General features: G+C 44.8%; 1 protein-coding gene across 1 annotated transcript in view; it reads left to right on the forward strand.

The window, feature by feature from the left end:
- The window catches only part of JAKMIP3 (Janus kinase and microtubule interacting protein 3), a 108175-nt gene that overhangs the window by 37212 nt on the left and 49122 nt on the right, over positions 1 to 21841 (forward strand). The window contains exons 3-9 of the mRNA XM_088476950.1: positions 7749 to 7964; positions 11186 to 11302; positions 13438 to 13584; positions 13803 to 13934; positions 15236 to 15271; positions 19306 to 19365; positions 21021 to 21146. Coding sequence (XP_088333076.1) covers positions 7749 to 7964; positions 11186 to 11302; positions 13438 to 13584; positions 13803 to 13934; positions 15236 to 15271; positions 19306 to 19365; positions 21021 to 21146 — 834 coding nt within the window. The remainder of the gene's footprint in view (positions 1 to 7748; positions 7965 to 11185; positions 11303 to 13437; positions 13585 to 13802; positions 13935 to 15235; positions 15272 to 19305; positions 19366 to 21020; positions 21147 to 21841) is intronic.

Below are 21841 nucleotides of genomic sequence, written 5' to 3' on the forward strand. Positions count from 1 at the left end.
GACCATCCCTAAATACCTATACCAGACATCACAAATTTCCAGATTCCTGGGCCCCAGAAGGGTGTTTTTGTGGTTCAGAGCTGGGTTTTTGACAGATTTTGCATGTTTATATGTTAGGAAGTTACACAGTAGCTGAACAGTAAAATAATAAAAAAAATTAAATAAAAGTCAGTTTTGTAGACAGATCTTGCTATTTTTTGCACTGTGCATGTTCCATAGGCTAGCCAAGCATACTGTACATAACTATGAGCAACCACGGGCAATTCAAAGTCGTACACATCTCAGCTGCATCTCTTCTTGGGGCTGAATGAGTGTTATTCAGCAATTGGGTGTTCACACGTCAGATTAGTGTCCAGAGGACATATTGTGGGCATGCAGGTGGAATTGCAGACTTCAGAGTTGAGTGGAGTCTGCTGACTCTCTTTAGTACCATTAGCTATTATAAGTCTGGAGCTGTTAAACTTGAAGACAAGTGCAAGAGCAGATACTTTGCACTTAACGGACTAGTTTTTGTCACCAGCAAGACGGTGAGACCCCTAAACAGCAACAAGATGACCTATTGCAGACCTTTTATGGAATATCTGGTCTCCGTTTACCAAGGCGCAGTCACTCTATTCCGAATCTCTAGCCAATTCAGAGGTGCTGTGCTTCCATTGGTTATGCATTTACTTTCCTTCCACTAATGTATTGGTTCATTCACTGGTTCCCAAACTCACTTTTTAAGGTCCATAACAGACCAGTTTCTAATGATATTCATGTTCTAGAACAGATGGTTAAATCAAAATGACTGCAGCACCAACTAAGTCACCTGTGCTCAAGCATAGATAGCCTTAAAAGCTGGAATGTTACAGTGCCTTGCGGAGTTTGGGAAACATTAGGTTACTTCATTATAATTAGAGATGTGCGTCAACCCCTGTGTTTCGGTTTTGGGTCCGGATTCATCTTCATGTTTTGGTTCTGTATTTTTTTTTTTTAATTAAAAAAAAACAGCTAAAATTATGTAATTTTGACCGGTTAGCATGCAATCCGAGTCCCGAACCACGGAAAGATCCGATTTGGGACTTGGTTCGACTCGGTACCCAGAAATGATTCCGAACTCGGACTCGGTTCAATTCGGAACCCCTAAGTTCAGTTGTCAGTTTTCCGGGAACAGTAGCTGCTGTTATATAGTTTATTGTGTTAACAGTTTTTTTTCTGCTTGTAAATAAAAATAAAATTTCTATAAATAAAATTAATCAATATAAATAAATGGGTGGTTTTCAATTGTACATATTCAGTGTTGCCGCTTCTGAAAGGTGAATGTTTAGTGGGAATACAAGACGAATTATTATTATTTAATAAATACCAAGATAACCTGTCATTAGAAGGCACAACATTAAAGATGAGGAATTGGCACTAGGAGAGACATAAAACAAACACAATAGATCAAGGGCAAGAACAGATAAGATAATACTAAAATCATGCAATATACTGTATGTACTCACATTATAATTAGTTAAGTTAGACAGATCATGGGTACTGGATGCGGAATAGCTGTTATATATCTCCAGGCAGGGCCGCCAAGAGCCAAGGCGGGCCCCGGTAATAGGGGGCGTGGCCTAATCTCGGGAGGCGTGGCCACGCCCCCTTGCCAAAAAATAAATAAATAAAAAAGATTTGCAGCACCGCGCACCGGGGAGGGGGGCGCTCTGAGCCCCCTCAGCCCGGCGCAAAGCCAGGGGGGGCGCGATCAGTGTGATCGCTCCCCCGCACAGGCATAGGAGACTGCTGTGGCTACTGCTCAGCAGCCAGGAGCAGTCTCCAACTGCAGCTCAGCACACGCTGTGTGCTGGGCTGCTGTGTGGGAGGGGGGGGGCGGCGTCGGACCCGGGCCCCCGCGAGGCCCCTCAGGAAGCCCGGGCCCGGGTAATCTGTACCCGCTCCCCCCCCTCTCGGCGCCCCTGTCTCCAGGACCAGCAAGAGATGACAGTATTATTGATTAAAAATACAATTCTATTCCCTTACAATTTTTTTATAGGTATTGAGCACTTTATAGCTTATGGTGTCTCCCAGAGCCGGCCCTAACCAGTTAGATGCCCTAAGCAAGATTTTGGGTGGTGCCCCCTAGCACCATCCCTAGTATCGCCTGTGACCCAGCACCCCTCTCCCAGCACAGCACCAATCAACCAGCAGCACAGATCACAGCAGCAACCAGCAACATTCATCACCCCTCACCCATTGCAAATTTGCAATACTCATCCACAGAGCTGTAACTAGACATTTTGGTGCCCTGTGCCAGCAAGAGCATTGGCGCCCCCACCCCGTTTGTCTCCCTGAAGACAGGCCCAGCCTGCTGGACTCCACAAAGGTCCATGGGAGGAGGAGCTGCTGAGGCTGGGCATGGCCCCCAGCCCTCCTCCTGTGGCGATTTTTGTTACTGTCCGCAGCCCCCACTGTCTCTGCTCCCCGGTCCTGCTGCTGCAGGCTGTATGAGCTGCCACCCAATCAGAGCTGTGCTGAGAGCTCCACTCGCGGTAGGACAGCAAGAGCAGAGGTATCGTCCACCTGTCCCAGTCCCACCATTGCCTGCTGTCAAGCTGAGCTGGCCCTAGACTTGGAATGCATGCCCCTAGGCATTCCAAATGCCCTAGGCATTTGCCTAGTTTGTCTATGCCTGGGGCCGGCTCTGGTGTCTCCAAATCTTATTCCCCAAGGATCAGATGCATAACGCTGACCATCCTATATGAATGGTCTATTAAGCCAATTTTAAGGTATAGTGCAGACAGATTTGGTTTGGACTCTATAAGTATCTATTGGGCATGCACAGAAAATCTATCCGGGGAGGTAAAGAAAAAAATGTGCATGCCTACAAATTCCAGCTTCCATGGACCGCATCAGCTGCAGCCACTAGAAGCCAAGTAATGCTGGCTTACTAGAAGCAGAAGTAGCTGCACACTGGAAGCGCTTTCTGCTAATGGCCATCCGGACTAACAGTCCCATGGAGAGAAAACACCTCCCTCTGGGACTGTCAGTCCGGCTTGTGATTAGCAGCAGAAAGGGCTTCCAATATGAAGCAAGGGCCAGTGCATGGACTGGGGGCTTTCTAGAGTTGGGAGATTTTACTGGGGGGCTACAGCACCTAGGTAAAATCCGCCACTAATATGATCTCATTTGGTTGAAACCAATTCATTGACAGGCATTCTACCATTAAAAGGTATTGTACCATTGAAAGTCATTGTACCACTGAAAGGTATTGTGTCATTGAAAGTCATTGTACCACTGAAAGGTATTGTACCATTGAAAGTCATTGTACAACTGAAAGGTATTGTGTCATTGAAAGTCATTGTACCACTGAAAGGTATTGTGCCATTGAAAAACATTGTACCATTGACAGACATTTTACCATTATGTTAAGTGTTTTGCAAACCTTAATTAGTGTCCACTACCCAGTTACTGACAGAACATTTGCTTAAACAGACTGACTTCATGGCCGGTGAGATGCCGGTGAATTGAAGCAAATATTAAGCTGTCATCTGTGTTTAACCACCTAAATGTACTCTCCATCACCAGACATAAGAATGAGTACTGGCTAAGTAAAGTAACAGCAGTTTCATACCTTCCCCACCCTTGTTCACTTCACTGCCATCTTTTGTTGTCAATTTTAGGAGAGCCATTATTAAAATGTTTTTGAGGGTTATTTTTCTGCTCATCACAAGGTGAGTAGAACATAGGGCCTGATTCAGACCCGTTCGCTAGCAAGCGATCGCTCGGAGTGAGCGGTGTTTTGCAATGTGAGCATGCGTATGCATCACAGTGCGCATGCGCGAACTAGGCCGAGCGATCGGAAGCATTCGCTCGCCCAGCAGAGACAGCCCAGCTGAATGAGTGACAGGTCAAGCCGTTTGTGGTTGGTTACAGGGGCAGGCCACTGGAAACAGGGGAGTGGAGGTGCGAACGCAGGTGTGCCTGAGTATCTTAATGCCATTTCATAGGCGTGCATAATTAACAGCCAGCATCATAGTACATGTCACCAGGTTGAATTTTACACTGAAGTGCTCGCAGTGCTTGTGGTAGGGTATAGTCAACCTCAAGCACTGCATTCACTTCCGATGGAACCCGATGTACCGATGGTTGCATACACTTCCTAGAGATGACGTGCGCTAGTGGGCGTCTAAAGACAAGCTGGTGGGCGTCTGCATACACACCGCCATCGCACGCCGAGACATAGTGGGCATGCTTATGCCTTGCCGTGCGATCGCCTGCCTTGCCGTCACTCAGCCGAATTTGCATACGCTGTGAGCGAGCAGATGCATCTAGCGAACGGGTCTGAATCAGGCCCATAGTATGGCCAATTCTGAGTTGGGAGCAAAGCGAAAAATGGAAGTAACTTTGTATTGGGAACAAACCATGCTGCAATGCAAGGGGTGCAAATATATTTATTTAGCATGCAGGGTAAATACTGGCTGTTTGTGCATGTAGCCCACAAATGCTGGACAGTGTTATGTTTACCCTGCAATTTAGATTTGAGTTTGGACACTCTCCTCTCACATCTAAATCTCACTGCACATTTTACATGTGCCCCACCTGCGGTGCAACAGTCTTTTACCAAGGTGCAATATTACTTGCTCTTTTTTGCTTTGCTCCTAATTCTGAATCAGCCCTAGCAGGGCCGGTGCTAGGGTGTTTGGCGCCCCCTGCAAACAATGCATTTGCGTCCTCCCTCTGATACTTTTTAAAGGGAGAACGCATGCCCAAGGGGTGTGGTCTCACAAGGAAGGGGCATGGCACACAATAGTACCCCCAATTCGAATTACACCACACAGTAGCGCAATCTTCTTCACATCACCCTGATTCACATTACACCACATAGTAGTGTTCATTGTTCATGTTATGATACACAGTAGTGCTACTTATTCATGTGACACTACAAAGTAGTACCCATTGTACACATTATGCCACACAGTACTGCCTCTTTTATTTAGAAAGCCACACAGTAGTAGTGCCCCTTATACATATAATGCCACTGTAGTAGTGCCCCTTATACACAAAATGCTCACAGGAGTGCTTCTTATACACATAATGGCCACAGTAGTACTGTCCCTTATACACATAATGCTACACAGTAGTAGTGCCCCTTATACACATAATGCCACAGTAGTTGTGCCCCTTATATACATGCCATTGTAGTAGTACCCCTTATACGCAATGCCCACCGTAGTGCCCCTTATACACATAGGGCCTGATTCAGAGATGGACGGAATTGCACAGCCACACACAAGCTTCTGTGCAATTCTGTCCATTTAAAATGCAAATGCAGAAGGAAGTGTCGCACACTTCCTTGCTGCATTTGCGTGATCCCAGTGCTGCGGCCCAGGTCGCAGCCTGGGGTCACCATCGATCTTCCACTGGGCAGGCTGCGGGAGCTAAAGCTTCCTGCAGCCTGGCCAGGTCCTGGCAGCTTGCGAGGCCAGGAAGTCTGCGTGCTCCCATGCAGACCCTGGCCTCGTCCCTCCTGGAAAACGGGGGCGACTCGCTCCCCTTCCGGGAACGCTGCCAGGGAACGCCCCCTGCTCCGCCTCCCAAATGCCGCAGCCTGTGACAGGCTGCGGCTGGGACACACTGCGAGCGGGCTCGCAGTCGGAGGGCTGCACATGTGCAGTACACCTGCTACGCATGCGCAGTCCTAAAATATCGGAGATGTGCGCTAACCATCAAGTTAGCATACATCTCTGAATCAGGCCCATAATTTCCACAGTAGTGACCTTTACACATAATGCCCACAGTAATAGTGTCCCTTATACACATACTGTCCACAGTAGTGCCCTTATACAAATAATGCACACAGTAGTGCCCCTAACACATAATGTCCACAGTGGTAGTGCCTTTTTTTTATGCATAATGCCCACAGCAGTGCCTCTTATACAGATAATGCCCAAAGTAGTGCCCCTTACACATAATGTCCACAGTAGTAGTGCCCCTTATATGCATAATGCCCACAGTAGTGCCCCTTATATATATATATAATGCCCACAGTAGTGCCCTTATACACATAATGCCCACAGTAGTAGTGCCCCTTACACATAATGTCCACAGTAGTCCACAGTAGTAGTGCCCCTTATATGCATAAAGCCCACAGTTGTGCCCCTTATACACATAATGCCCACAGTAGTGCCCCTTATACATATAATGCCCACAGTAGTAGTGCCCCTTGCACATAATGCCTACAGTAATGCTGCTTAAACATTATGCCACACAGACACAGCACTGTACTTACCTGAAGCCCCGCTATTGTGCCCACAGCTGTCCGACAGCTTCTCGTGCTCGGGCACTATGGGAGAGACGTCATGATGTCTCTCCCTACACACACTGAGGGAGCCGGAAGACGGGGCTCAGGAGTGAGCTCAAGCCTCAGCTGCAGGGAAGGAGCCACCAGACGCCCGCTGGTAAGAAAATTTCAGCGGGCACCCGACAAATGGAGAAGGCAGTGGCGCAGCCTCTCCAGCCCTGCGCCTTCCTGCATTGCGGAGCCAGCTTACCACATTGCACCAGCCCTGAGCCCCACTATGAACTAGACAGAAGGATCACCAAACTATGTGAATGTGGGGCCTATTCATCAACACTAAAATAACGGTTTTAACCACATTTTCCTTAATTACCGTTTTTTTTTAATTCATTAACACAGGAGATATCACTGATATCTACTGGTTAAGTCTGTCTGTGTTAATTTCCACACTCCCCATACATTAGTATGGGGATGTAGAAATTAGGCTATTCATCAAATATTTTTGGAATTTGATGGTGTTACTATATGCCTCTGTCAGGTGGCGTACAGCGGGTATACTTACCTGCTTTCAGCGTGAGCAGGTCCTCCTCGGCTCCCTCCATCACTCTCTAGTCCCTCCTCCAGCTCCGGCTGCTGCTCTGGCACTGTGTTCTCCAGGCAGAACACAGTAAAGTTTTAAAAAAATTAATAATCTTCAGACGGGAGGTCCAGGGTCCGTGGCTGCAGCCAGACGGCCAGGTAGGTGGTAGAGGGAAGCGGAGGAGTTCCTCCTTCAATTTTTAGGTCAGTCTTTTAGGTCACAAAACAAACATGGTGGCTTGACCTATGGAAACTCTTGATCAAAAGCGTAAGCTTATGAATGTAGATAAAAGCACCCAAATCAATGTGAGCTCTTGCCCCCAAAAATCATCATGTTATGTAATAATTGGCAAACCACTCTGGAGGGGAGATCTATCAAACCTTGGGGAGAGATAAAGTGGAGCAGTTTCTCAAAGCAACCAATCAGCTTCTGTCATTTCAAAGACTGTGTTAGAATCTGATTGGTTGCTTTGAGAAACTGCAAGTTACCTTTTTCTCTCTTGAAGTTTTGATACATCCCCCCCTTGTGAGAGATAAATTGGAAAAGTTGCCCATAGCAACTGATCAGCTTCTAACTGTTATTTTACAAACTGTGCTAGATAAATGCTAGCTAGAAGCTGATTGGTTGCTATGGGAAACTTCTCCCCTTTATCTCTCTCGAGGGTTTGAAACATCTCCTCCTGGGTCCTTTGAGATCTGTAAGCTCAGCCTGAATGCTAATTGGCTGGATCTGTTCATATTCCAACTGGACTAGAATGTAATCATCCAGTTTGGCCATGTACATGCACAGGAGGTAGGAAGAACAATACGTTATCAATGTCTTAAAGCAGGCTCCACAGAACCCTGAAACCACTCAGCACAGTCATAAGTGGTCAGACAAGTGACGTTTCTTTTGTTCTCCTTGTAGATGGATGAAATTAAATTTAAAGACAGATCAGTCTACATGCTGGAGAGAGAGTTAGGTGTGCAAGCCGGGCATGCTCAGAGACTGCAACTCCAAAAGGAAGCTTTAGACGAGCAACTTATCCTGTTCAAAGAGTCTGATCGCCATCTTGGCAGCCCAAAGAGAGAACTTCCTTATGCAAGTGGTGCAGGAGAAGCTTCTGATCATTCTGGGAGCCCTGTAAGAATATTTTGTCGCTGGCTAAGAATCCATCAGCCTGATAAAGCAGACCTTGCTTAGACTGCTTACTAGCCTGCTGTTCTGTGTAGTGTTTAGTTGCCTCGTTAACTCTTCGAGTTCGCACTTTGTTATTGGAAGCAATATTTTTAAAAGCACTTCATAATAATGACAAATTATTTTTGTTTTGAGTATTCTAATAGCTCTACGCTCCTAAGGAACTGACGCCTGATTCATGGTGGCATGGTGCTTTGATATTGCTTTTTGGACAGGCTCTGCTCATATATTTTATAATTATTATTTTTTTGTTTTACATGCAAATGTACAGAGAAGTCAAGTGATCAGAACACAAAATAAATTATTATTGGCATACTGTACATATGTATCTTTTATATAGAAATATATCAAAGACCGCTTTTTCTATCGCTTTTGATTTGCAAAAGTATGTAAACTATCAAGAAAATATATTTTTGGCCAAGCTTAGTTGACAAAAACTATTTTTTGCCGCAACAGGAAAATAAACTCTTACCTATGAATAATGCATTTGATCCCATTTAAACTTAGCAATGATTTAATTAACAGGAAAAATCTTTTGTGCTAAAAAATAAGTTACCCCCTATGCATAACTTCCAGAGGCACATTGATGATAAATATTATAATACTGTTGCCTGGCATTTATGTGATATTTATTTATTAACCTGAACATCTTTTTTTCTAAATATAATTGAAGAACCTGCACCCCAAACAAAACTTTACAGATTAGTCCTGCTTACTTTACTGCATTTGTTGACAATGCTTTGAATGAGACTTTTAAAGGGGCATATTTGCTAAGGCGTAGCTTGTCAAATCAGTGGCTTTGATTACTAGGTTTAAATCGGCAAAATATATATATATATTATATATATATTTATATTAAATAAGACAGGTTGATGATGGGTGGTTTTGACACACTGCCAATTAGTAAATGCACCCCATAGTTGTGCATATGGATTTCTGTTGGTGGATTCCATTTTTAACAGCCCAAAAAGTAGCCTAATCTACTGATTTGCAGTGAATTCTCCTATACTTTTAAAGCAATGATAATAAACTTTCTACGTAGTAACTTACAGCAATGTCATTTCCTGAACTGGGGTCTGAACTGGAAATATCCTTGACTCTTTGGGCGGTATTCAATTGTTTATGCGGTCTGGATCTCCCGTCTAAAGTTACGGGAGATCGTGTGTCGCTATTCAATTGTTGCCGTTTTTCGCGCTGATCGCGCCCAAAGTGGTCGGCTTTAGCCGCGTAAAGCAGCTACCCCCGACCAAAGTGCTGGGCGCGACTGCGAAAAGTGATGTTTGGGTGCCCAAACAGGTCACTTTTCGCACATTTCAGCTCGCACCCCGCTGGGGCTGCGAGCTGAAATGGTGCGCCGGCAGCTGATTGCACCTGACATTAGCAATAATTGAATAGCTCCGTCGGGCGCAAAGGGGGTAGAAACAATTGAATACCGCCCTTTATGACCACAAGATGGCACGAAAGAGAAGGTCCTACAAACATCCATAAAAGATAGCAGGGGGCATCATTTATAAACTAGAAAAAATGTGACCAATCCCATCTGTTATGGGTTATGCAGTTACTTGTTCAGAGTGGTAGGAGGTCGTGGGTGGGTCATAGCTTTATGCAATACTGTACAGGACTGGTATATCAATTGGGCAGCTTATCCTTATATTACTGTATGCAAAAATGCTAATTCATTTTTGCAGGAGTTCTTATTCTATTCATATATATGGAAAGGTTATTGATACTGTACATATTTCAATGTGTTCCTGATTAAACGGTGATCTGCAGAGTTGCACCATATTGGAGGTTGTCAGTACATGGAACACGTGCAAACCTTCAATGAGCTATTTGTTGCTCAGACTAGGGGCACAATTTAAAAAAAAGGTGAAATGAGGGCATCCTCTATATGTGCTTTCTTTCTTGAATTATATTATGGATAGATAAATAATTAGCAGTTTTTTTAGGAGAAAAAAAAATAATGTTTAAGCTAATATGATAGAATGACGAAATTGGGGGCGACACTTTTACTTACTTTTGTAGACACGCGCAATACTCTCCATACAGCAAAGTGCCGTGACAATGTATTGTGTATTACATTCACATTTACACACCATATTTTTTCCAGTTGTCAAATGACGCCCAGTGTGTACTTCTAAAGGCCTCCATACATCAGCAATTGATTGCAGCAATCGTGCAATCTGCAATCGATAGTGTATAAAAATCTTTCCCTTTTTCAATCGATTGCAGAGATGCCACAATCGATTGAAAAAGGGAAAGATTTTTATACACAATCGATTGCAAATTGCACGATTGCTGCAATCAATTGCTGATGTATGGGGGCCTTAAGTTTCTAAAATACTAATTGTTGTATTGTCCTTCCTCACAGCACCTGTTCAAAGTGGAATCCATTATAACTACAGTAGCTCTGTCTCTCCAATCCTGCCTATCGCTACTACTGTACCTTTCCTAAGCTTTAATACCATGTGCTTTTTTAATTTTTTTTTTTTTTTGCTAAATTAGTTTAAATGAAAACAGAGGCGCTTTTTTATTTTGGCGCCAATCGAGGCTCACCGTGCTGCTTTTCTTTATGTTACTGAGCTGAACAACCTAATTATTAGGGTTGTTGACCCAAAGTCTCTCCTGTACCAGTTGTATGATGGAATCAGATACAGTTTTAAAGCTGCATTTTGGAGTCGGTCTACCATCGTTGGGGCCAAAGGGTTTACCACCACCTCAATCAATTTCTACCAAACGCATATACCAACATAAGTGACCGGTTTTATGCCATTCGTGCCTGTTGGGTCCAGTCGTCATTAGAGGCAGCTGTATTTGATCATAAAAAATCATTTTGCTGTTGCAGAATAGAAAAGCCTTTGGGTGAGTAATGCGGCAGAAATGTAACGTGTACGTTTTGTTTTGTTTTAGGCGGAAGAACAAGTTTGCTTTTATAGACTTCAGCGACTTTAATGGTTTATTATTTCATTTGATGTCTGTGGCTTCTTTGTGCTTTCATCGACATTTCCTCTCCCCTAGTGTCCTCATGTTTCATATGTTCCACGTTTACTTTAAAGGTCCGACTCTTGGTGGATGTCAGAGCGTTCTGGAGATCATGTTATCTGGCACAGAATGCCCTTTTTAATAGGTTTCAATGTCCAGTTATTTGCAGTGGATCTTTGTTTCAGGAACAGTTGGATGAAAAGGACACGCGCCGCTTCCAGCTAAAAATTGCAGAATTAAGTGCAATTATCCGGAAATTAGAAGACCGCAACGCTTTACTGTCTGAAGAGAGAAACGAACTGGTAACTATATTATTGTATTAGAATTCTGTGTACATTGGCCCTGATTCAGAGCCGGACGCTCTGACCAGAGCGCTCGCTCTGAATCAGGGCCCACCTCCATAAATATGGAGCGTCCTCCTGGACGCTCGTATAGCTGTGGGTCACCACCCACAGCATACACGAGCGTGCAGGGTGATGGTCGCGATGGTCTTGACCATCGCGACCATCGCCACTGCGAGCAGAAGCCTGCGGTTGAGTTTCTCAACCGCAAGGCCAGGAGTGATTTTGGCTCTATCAGAGCCAAAATCACTCCCACTGACATCACTAGTGATGTCAGTGGGGCCGGCTTCTGAAGGTAGGCGTTCCCTTGGGAACGCCTCCGTCTGGGAGGCACGCCCACCAAAGGGGGCGTGCTGTCAATCAACATCGACAGCACGCCCCCTTTGATCAGACACTCCGAGCGAAGGAAAGTCCTTCGCTCGGCGCATTTCGTGCATGCGTACGACGGAGCTCCCTCCGTCGTGCGCATGCGCAGTGCAGACCATCGACCCACTTGCGAGCGGACAGCCGCTCGCGAGTGGGTCTGAATCAGGCCCTTTGTCTGGCTTGCATAGTATCTAAGAATGCAGGTTGTGTTAGAGTTACCTGGCACTGATAGTGATGGCAACTGAGGGTTCTGAATCAGAGATGGACGCAACGCCGATGATGCACAGTTGAGTGATTATCGGTGGTCTGCGCATGCTTCTGAATCGCACTGCGCATGCATCAAGTTCCATTACCGTTATTGCTCACAGTGAGAATTTATTCGCATAGTGATTGACAGACAGGGACCATTTGTGGGCAGCAACATAGAGGGGGGGGTGGCAACTCAAATGCAGGCGTATTGCAACCATTTTTGGGGTATGTCTCAGCCTGCGACTGCGATCACATACGCAGTAGAAATGGCTCCGGCATCTCAGTTCCGATAACTGACTAAACTGTGATGGTTGCTGTTATTTGAACGCAGTCGTTTGGACTTGCGAAGCTGCCATTGGGAATCTGAATACAAATCCTGGTGGCTGCTCAATTTGCATATTTTCGCACAGCCGCTGCATACAAATTGGCAGCAATGGTGGCATTAGGGTACATCTCTGAATCAGACCCTGAGCCAACCAGATTCTAGCCATCATTTTCTAGACTATACTAGATAAGTGACAGCTACAATCTGATTGGTTGCTATGGGTAACACCTTCACTTGCCCTTTTTAGAAGGTTTGATCAATTTCCCCCTTCATTTGGAAGTACTGGCAACGTGTTGTAAAAGTCACAGCCCTACTCGTTCGGCGTTATGTTTGTTGAGTGTTCACTTAGCTGCGTGGTCTTATTACTTTAAGGAAAGTGTGACTGAGATCTGAGCACCAGTAGTCAGTCAGAGAGTCGGGATGTTTGCATCAGCACAGAGAATTTCAGGAGATGTATGCTCATTTTATGGGAAACTGTGACCTGCCCACACTTGTATTTATGGTAGTGAGTGCAGAGCTGCTTGTGGAATGGGCTTTGATATAATTTGAAGAGAGTAGTGGATGTGAAAATGGAAGCTAATGCTGGGTACACACTTGGCGATAGATCGCTATTTGGGTGTGTGCGCCCGATATGTCTGTGAATAATGTTGTTCACAAACATATCATGTTGGCGCTGCAGCCCAGCCAATACCGATGTATCTGAAATATATATATCAGTGCATCTGGCTGTGTGTACGGGCGACCCAGTTGTAATGTCAGCCCAGACATACCGAGTGACTGCTTGGGAAGTGTGTATAGCTTACCTACATAGGAGTGCGCAGGTGCCGGCACATGGGGTGCCGCGTCGGCACTTCCCCCTTCCTCCGGGACATACGCTTCTCACCTAGACTTACCTGGCCATCCAGGTGAGTAGTCTATGTCCTGTTGGGAGGTGTTGACCGGTTTGTCCATGACCCGGCGTCCGCACACGCCTATGCTAACCTATCGGCTGCTCTTATGGCGGATCAGTCTGCTGACCGATCCATCGACTAATTTTGTTAAATCATGTGTACCCAGCATAAGTGAGGGAGATTGAAAGTAGAAAGAGCAGGGTCTCCAGACATCACAAAGTGACCTAAACAGTTGCCTGTTACATTACAATCCCTCTGTGTTCCAGGTAAAACGTCTACGGGAAGCAGAGAGTCAATATAAGCCTATCCTGGATAAGAATAAGCGTCTTAGCCGGAAGAATGAAGATATGTCCCATTCCTTACGACGTATGTCGAACAAGTTAAAGTTTTTAACACAAGAAAACATAGAAATGGTGGGTAGATTATTTATTGTACAAATGAGCATTACATATACATATCACTGACACATCATGCACTATTATTCCACCTTCAATACAGAAAAGCCCCTTTATGTCACTGCTGCATTTTTTTCATCTCAAAGAAATAACACAAATTTAATTTTGCAAATAAACTAAAGTATATTTTCCCCATTTATCGTTTTTTATATTTTATACACCTTTATCTTATTTAGAGACAAAAGGTTGGGACCATCAGGAGGCCAAGCTCTTTAAATGACCTGGACCGAAGTCGAGACGAGAGAGAGATTGACTTTCTAAGGCTACAAATTAATGAACAACAAATAATAATTGATGAACTCTCTAAGGTACAGTTTGCAGGGAGCAAATTTTCCTGATTATTATTAGTATTGTTACCTATTTTGTATTGTAAGAAAGTTATATGCTTCCTGTGTAATGGTTGATAATGGCATTATTATTTAACCACTGGTAAACCACAAAGTGACAGAGAGACAATCATTTCTGGGTGTCACAGGACTGACGTCTATTACGGTACAGTATATGATTTGGGTCTGCTTAACTATTAAAAAAAAAAAAAAAACTTCAGCAAAATGACCATTGCACTGAGAATAATACTTATTCTAGCAAACACATTTGTTCTACTGAGTAAAAGAACATCACATGTCTGGGGTATTGCCCTGCAAAGTCATTTAAGACTTCCCTGGTATTTCATGACAATGTAGATAGGTGGCGCCAGTCTAGTAGTGCCAGTAGATTACAGTATACAGTGTTCCAAGGAGCAAAAATATTGATCATGCATTATATTATATTACATTACATTATTATATTACATTATATAGTAAAGGTTAGGTCTAGAACGAGGTGCTGTAAAGGACCTCTGACGTCACAACCACGTGACCCGCGGCAAAAGGGGCAGGGGAAAAGTTTAGAACTGGGGCCAAAAGTGTCACCTCGAGGGCTCGCTATGCTCGCCACGCTTCAGGCACTGTAGCTCGCTTTGCTCGCCATAGGTTTATATTCCCCCTCTATGCCCATGTGGATAGTAACACTGGTAGCGGTCCGGCCCTGCTGCAGTTGTCACATGGCAACAACCGGAGGGGGGGGCTTATTAACGAGCAGATGCCCGGTACAGATCCGTCTGGTGGCAGCACAGATACTTGCATAGACAGAAGGATACTGGAGCAACAGCATAAGGTAGCAAACATGACAGTCGCCGATGGCCGCATAGGCTGGAGCAATGCATCCGCCTCAGGATCAGGCCCTAAGCCTGCAAGTTTCCCTGAGCGCCTGATGGCTCCTATCTGCTTATGATGGATCCTGTCTGTGCATCAGCTTCTGGATTCAGTTTAAGTTATCTACTACCAACAAGTCAACAAGTGGTATTTATTTATTTATTATTTTTATTTATTCTTTTTATTTATTTAATATATATATATTTATTTGCCTTTAACCCCCCTCCCCAAATTATTATAAGTTAATTACACAATTTTCATAGAGACACAGATACAATCAAACTTTATAATGTAACCATCCACTTTCCTGTGAAAGCTTGTCTATCACTACTTTATATGGACACAGTTTTAAGTGTAACACTATTCTCATCACTGCTACAATAATAAAATAAAAATAAACCCTAATTCTCTTTTAGACATTGGAAACTGCAGGCTATGTGAAGAGTGTCATCGTAAGTATCAATGTTATGTGATGTGATTTTAAGCTCTAAACCAGTGGTTCCCAAACTTTCTCAATTCAAGGCACCGTTAGGGTCTCCATCATTTTATCAAGGCACCCCTAAGCCAAAATAATTACTGTCCTGTTTTTTTAATTAGTTGGCTCAAAATAATGTAATAAGTATTTAAAAAAGAAAGAGAAAAAATGTGCTATTCTTACCCATTGCCCCCTCCGTCTCTCTCCCTTTGGCCCCTCAATGTCTCTCCATTTTCCCCCTCCATGTCTCTCCATTTGCCCTCTCTTTGTCTCTCTATTTGCCACCTTCATGTCTCTCCCTTTGCCCCTCCATGTCTCTCCCTTTGCCTCCTACATCTCTCTCCCTTTGCCTCCTCCATGTCTCTGCCTTTGTCCCCTTCATGTTTCTCCCTTTGCCACCTGCATGTCTCACCATTTGCCACCTCCAAGTCTCTCCATTTGCCTCCTTCATCTCTCTCCCTTTGCCTCCTTCGTCTCTCTCCCTTTGCCTCCTTCGTCTCTCTCCCTTTGCCTCCTTCATCTCTCTTTGCCCCTCAATGTCTCTCCCTTTGTCCCCTCCATGTCTCTCCATTTTCCCCCTCCATGTCTCTCCCTTTGCCCCCTCCATGTTTCTTCCTTTGCCTCCTCCATGTCTCTCCCTTTGCCCCCTCCATGTCTCTCCATTTGCCACCTTCATCTCTCTCCCTTTGCCCCCTTCATCTCTCTCCCTTTGCCCCCTCCATGTCTCTTCATTTGCCCCCTCCATGCCTCTCCATTTGCCACCTTTATTTTCCTCCATTTGCCACCTACATGCCTCTCCCTTTGCCCCTCTCCATGTCTCTCCATTTGCCCCCTCCATGTCTCTCCCTTTGCCCCTCTCCATGTCTCTCCATTTGCCCCCTCCATGTCTCTCCATTTGCCACCTCCATGTCCCTCCATTTGCCCCCTCCATGTCCCTCCATTTGCCCCGTCCATGTCTCTCCCTTTGACCCCTCCAAGTCCCCCCTCCTTACTTACCGTTAGTTATAATCTGCAGCACCGTTCTGCAGCTTCGCTCCTCAGATCAAATCAGACACTTCCTGTCTGATGTCCCACAATGCACTGCAGGACCCCATTCAGCAACAGGCAGCCTCAGGATTCACCGCAGTGACAGTCCCCCCTACCCCCCGCTCATCACAACCTCTCCAGAGAGCCGTGGCGACAATTTGGGAATCACTGCTCTAAACAATTAAGTTGGTTTAAAGATTATTTTAAATTAGTATATGCAAAGGCTAAGAAAATGTATTTTGTCAGGAGACGTAGTCAGTGTAATGTTTTACCGAGCATCCCGTAACAGATTTGTTAGAAAGGCTTACAGGAACTGGACTATGGCCCTCATTCAGAGCCGGACGCTCTGAGCAGAGCGCTCGCTCTGAATGAGGGCCGTCCTCCATAAAAATGGAGCGTCCTCCTGGACGCTCGTATAGCTGTGGGTCACCACCCACAGCACATACGAGCGTGCAGGATGATGGTCGCGATGGTCTTGACCATCGCGACCATCGCCAGTGCGTCCAGAAGCCTGTGGTCGGGTTTTTCGACCACAAGCCCTGGAGTGATTTTGGCTCTATCAGAACCAAAATCACTCCCACTGACATCACTAGTGATGTCAGTAGGGCCGGCTTCTGACGGTAGGCGTTCCCTTGGGAACGCCTCCGTCTGGCAGGCACGCCCACCAAAGGGGGCGTGCTGTCAATCAACATCGACAGCACGCCCCCTTTGATCAGACACAACGAGCGAAGGAAAGTCCTTCGCTCGTCGCGTCTGGCTCATGCGCACGACGGAGCTCCCTCCGTCGTGCGCATGCGCAGTGCACACCATCGACCTACTTGCGAGCGGACAGCCGCTTGCGAGTGGGTCTGAATGAGGCCCTATGTGCACTGTTGAGTCCTGTCTGAATATGCCTATTATAGATGTATAGTTAGAACCTTATAATAATCATTCAGCGATTTGGCTAGAGAAGTTTCTATGTCATCTGTTACAAAGATCAGTTTGACAGCAGCTCCTGTTGCAGCTTAGGAAAGAATTACAGGACTTCAGCAACTGGACAGCTTAGATGTTGTTGTGGTTTCCCAGAAGCCAAGTTGCCAAACAGTTCTAGATGACCCTGAATAAGGTGACCATCACTGAGCTCTCGGGACACCAAACCTTACAACTCACTCTGTTGCAGATCACCTGAAGCTAAAACTACATGAAAATGGTTTCTTACATTTAACTGACTGGGAAGTAAAAAAAAAAAAACTTTTGTTGTACCAGTTCTGTCCAGAAGATGGCATCCTATTCTTGAATTGGTTACAGTATGTACTGTACTGTATTTTCTTTTGTGACTATCAGATGATTGTATTGAGCCCTGTACCTGTTGCTGTTGGAACTTAGACATTTATAGGCATGTTACATTTATGCTTTAAATACATGAATATTATAATTAAATATTGTAACGACACAGGGGTAGTTAGCCCGGTAGATGGGTGTAAGTGGTGCAGTGATTAGGTGCTAAATCAGGATCCAACACAGCTTTCAGGTAAATAAATGGAAAGGTGCTTTACTTTTCAGCATAAATTGGGTGCAACACAAATGAACACAAAATTATAAATGCCTAGCCCCTTTTTGGGACAACTAACTCTCTTCTTCGCCCCTAACTATAATTGTGCAGCTAATCTGCAAACACAGTCTCTCAAAGTTCCAGTCCTGTCTCTGGCAGGTATTCACAGGCTCCGGCCTGCTCACGTTCAGGCTCCTGGCCTGCTTGCAGTCTCACAATCTGCTTCCAGCAGAGTAACAGTCTTTCAGAGTGTTTAGGGTTCTCCCTACCTCCTGTAGGTCTGAACTCACCTTCATACCCACCAGTGGCTTCCCAGCCCACACTGGTCTCCAACTGTAGTCCCACTTGGACTGGACACACAGGCCCCAGCCTGTCCTGACTGGAGAGTCTTGCAGACTGACTATCTCTCACTACTACCATAAGTGTGGCAAAACTTAGTATATCTACCCTGTGGGTGGATCTCTCCGGCCCCACAGCGTCATCTCTGGTGATACTGCCACAATATGTTAAGCTGCAACAAAAGTCAAAGATCAATTTTTCTCCAAGAACATATCATGATTGTCTTTAATCATTGGACACTCAGGGGCTGATTCTGAGTTGGTAACTTTGTATCTGGAACAAACCATATTGCAATACAGGGGGTGCAAATACATTTATTATTTTTGCAAGCAGGGTAAATAATGGCGGCTTTTGCATGTATACCACAGACGCTATACAGCTTTGTTTTTACACTGGACATGCCCCTCTCACATCTAAATCTCTCTGTACCTGTTATATCTGCTCCCATCAGGGAATGGACATCGGTGGGTTAACTTTGATGGTGTGTAACAATCGGCATGAAACCATTGACGGCTTTCGCCGACCAATGGTCAGCCTTGCAATATTGGCCAGCCATGTGCTATTGGGCTGCACACCAATCAGATTTGGGGGTGGGGCTTCACAGGGCACATCCGGGGGGGGGGGGGGGGGTTGGAAATAAAGAAAAACATTGTGCAGCTCTTTGCCATCGAAGGAGGTCAACCATTGACCATCGGTGGTTAACCATCGATGGTTGGTAATTATCGTTGTCCATCCCTACTTCCAACTCAGAATTCACCCCTCAGAGAGGCCACTGAACTCATCACTGTCTCCATTTTCTCTATGCTGTGCTTGTTGCATTGATTTTCATGCCCTTTTGAGTTTGTTTTCTGAATAGATCAGCTCCATAAATAACTATAATTACACCTGTAATGTAAAAAGTAACTGTAGAGTCACTGATATTAGGCTAAAGCTGAAGCCTATTTTCCATGTTAGGTGGTAATTCCTCCTAAAAATCATCTGTTCCTCTTTCCATTTTAGTGCAGGAATAAAAACATTAATACACCAAAAAAACACCCAGCAAAGAGACACTTGTATTTCTCATGCCAGCCATACATTGGAAAATGACTCCTGACTCGATCAATTTATATCCGCAGGACCGAGAAAAGCTTTTAAGATTTAGGAAGCAGCGGAAAAAAATGACAAAACTCCCTAAGGTAAAATACTTTTCCATTTTTATTGTTAAGAGTTTTATGTTCAGAACAAATGGTTTAAAACCAATCTTCCTGTCTCTGCTGTAAGTGCTGGCTCCAAGCGCATTGCGTGCATTGGTGCACCCCATGCGGGTAATACATTTACTTCTATTGTAATCCTAATGCATAAATAACACATGTAAATATACATTTATTTACTTACGCACTCTGAACAGGGCATCCCTTTGGCTTTATAATGAGATAGGCTAGATAAGCCTGACCAGCCCTACACTAATGTAAGGCCATAACATGCATATTATAACAGACTCACAGCTAGTTTATAGCAACAAGTATTATTCAACCAAAAAAATATATATATTTCTATATTCTGTCTTTTTCAAACAGTAAATATGTACAGTAGCAGTTATCTCTATCAAGTTGATAAATATGACTGTTGTACCTTTAAGGAGGCCAAATCCAGATATTCACTCTGCAGATGCATATGTGTACGCTGCATTTTAAGTTGCTCGCATCTTGCGATATGTGACAGTCCAAATCTGTGCTCAGACATGCCCCTGTTCAGAAACATTTTGGGGGGAATTTAGTAAGTAGCATTCTCCTTTCAGTGGCCAATATGCTTCTGCAGATCTACCCCCCCCCTCCTCCACTCCCCTCCCCCCCACAGGCTGAGAGGGAACTGCTGCTGCTTCAGTGTTAGCTGGGCTACTGATAGGTAAGAAGGAGAAGGGGGCAGCGTCAGACCTGGGCCCCTCCAGCAAGCCCTGGCCTGGGTAATTAGTACCCGCCCCACGTCACGGCGCCCCTGCCCACAGTAGGTTCTTAGTTTTTGGGGGGAAGGAATGTGGCCACGCTTCCCCCCTGTACGCAGAGCTCTCAAAGGCTCAGCCGGTGGTGATTCATTCTTTGTGTAATAAGCAGTGGAACTGGAAACATCCCTACTCTTTACTTTTTAAAGCAGAGGTTCCCAAACTCCGCATCTACAGTTCATGTTTTATAGATATCCATGGCTGAGCACACGTGACTTAATTAGTACCTCAGTCAATTTGATTTAACCACCTGGACTCATGCATGGTCATCCTTAAAACTTGGACTGTAATGGCGGGGTTTGTGAAACTCTGCCTTAAAGCATACGTCACCTGTACACTGTTCAATAAAATTCATGCGTTAAATGGGATGTAGTCGACATCCCGTCTTGTGGGATTTTGACGGTCTGAATACCGGCTTCGAAATCCCGACAGGTTGGGATCCCAGCACCAGTATCCTGACCGCCAGCATCCCAAAGGTAAGTATCGTGGTGTTAGGGGGAGGTTAGGGTTAGGTAGCGGGGTTAGGCATTAGGTGGAGGCATCGGGTAGGGAGTGTTAGGATTAGGGTGCGGTAAGGGGGAGGTTAGGTTTAGGCACTAGGGGGGGATTTGAGGGTTAGGCACCAGGGAGGGTTAGAGTAAGGGTTAGAAAAATACTTACTTGTCTTCCCTATGGGTGTCGGGATTCTGGCTGTCAGGATGCTGCTGTCGGTATTCTGACCAGCGGCATCCCGACACCCAGGATTTCATACCCAACCCCATTAAATGTCCTGCCAGTGAAAAAAACTCTCCTCTAAAGACAGAAACTGTTTAATAGATAATGTACTTTCCATTTCGACTTTCTGCTTCGTAGCCGGTTGTGGAAACATTTTTCGGGTATGACGAAGAAGCATCTTTGGATTCAGACGGTTCTTCAATCTCCTACCAAACCGACCGAACAGACCGCACTCCCTGCACTCCTGACGAGGATGTGGAAGAGGTGTAGTGATGTCATTTAGTAGTTTAAAGAATTAAAATTACTATGTATTAGGGATGTGCAGGCTCGGATAGGTTCGAGTTTGCACGTGGAGTTTGGATTTTTCCCTCCAAAAAAACGGAACTCAGAAAGAGGCAAAACGTCATCTTACATGGACGAACATCATCATTCCTGGACCTTTGTCCAGGAATGATGATGTTCGTCCATGTAAGATGACGTTTTGCCTCTTTCTGAGTTCCGTTTTTTTGGAGGGAAAAATCCGAACTCCACGTGCAAACTCGAACCTATCCGAGCCTGCACATCCCTACTATGTATCTGTATATTGTTATGGATGTATATGTATGGATGTATATGTATGTGTATGTATATATATATATATATATGTGTGTGTGTGTATATATATATATATATATATATATATATTAGGGATGTGCAGGCTCGGTTCTACTCGGTTCCGTTATATATACATATGTATTGCTGTAATTAACTTTTTTAGCCCTGTAGATTTTTTTCTTAGTTCAAATTGATAGTATAGCTGCAGATGAAGGCTGTGTTTTAGTAAAGGGGCATATGCCCTGTGTCCCCTCTGACCCATCAATAAGCTCCATTGCAATGAAGAGTAGGTTGGAGAGCTTCTACAGTATCTTTGCCCCTTTACTTCAAAAGGAATATTTTCTCAGTACCATCGTATGGGTACA

Source organism: Taudactylus pleione, unplaced genomic scaffold, assembly GCF_031769625.1.
Source record: "Taudactylus pleione unplaced genomic scaffold, aTauple2 ptg000198l, whole genome shotgun sequence".
Lineage (NCBI taxonomy): Eukaryota > Metazoa > Chordata > Amphibia > Anura > Myobatrachidae > Taudactylus > Taudactylus pleione.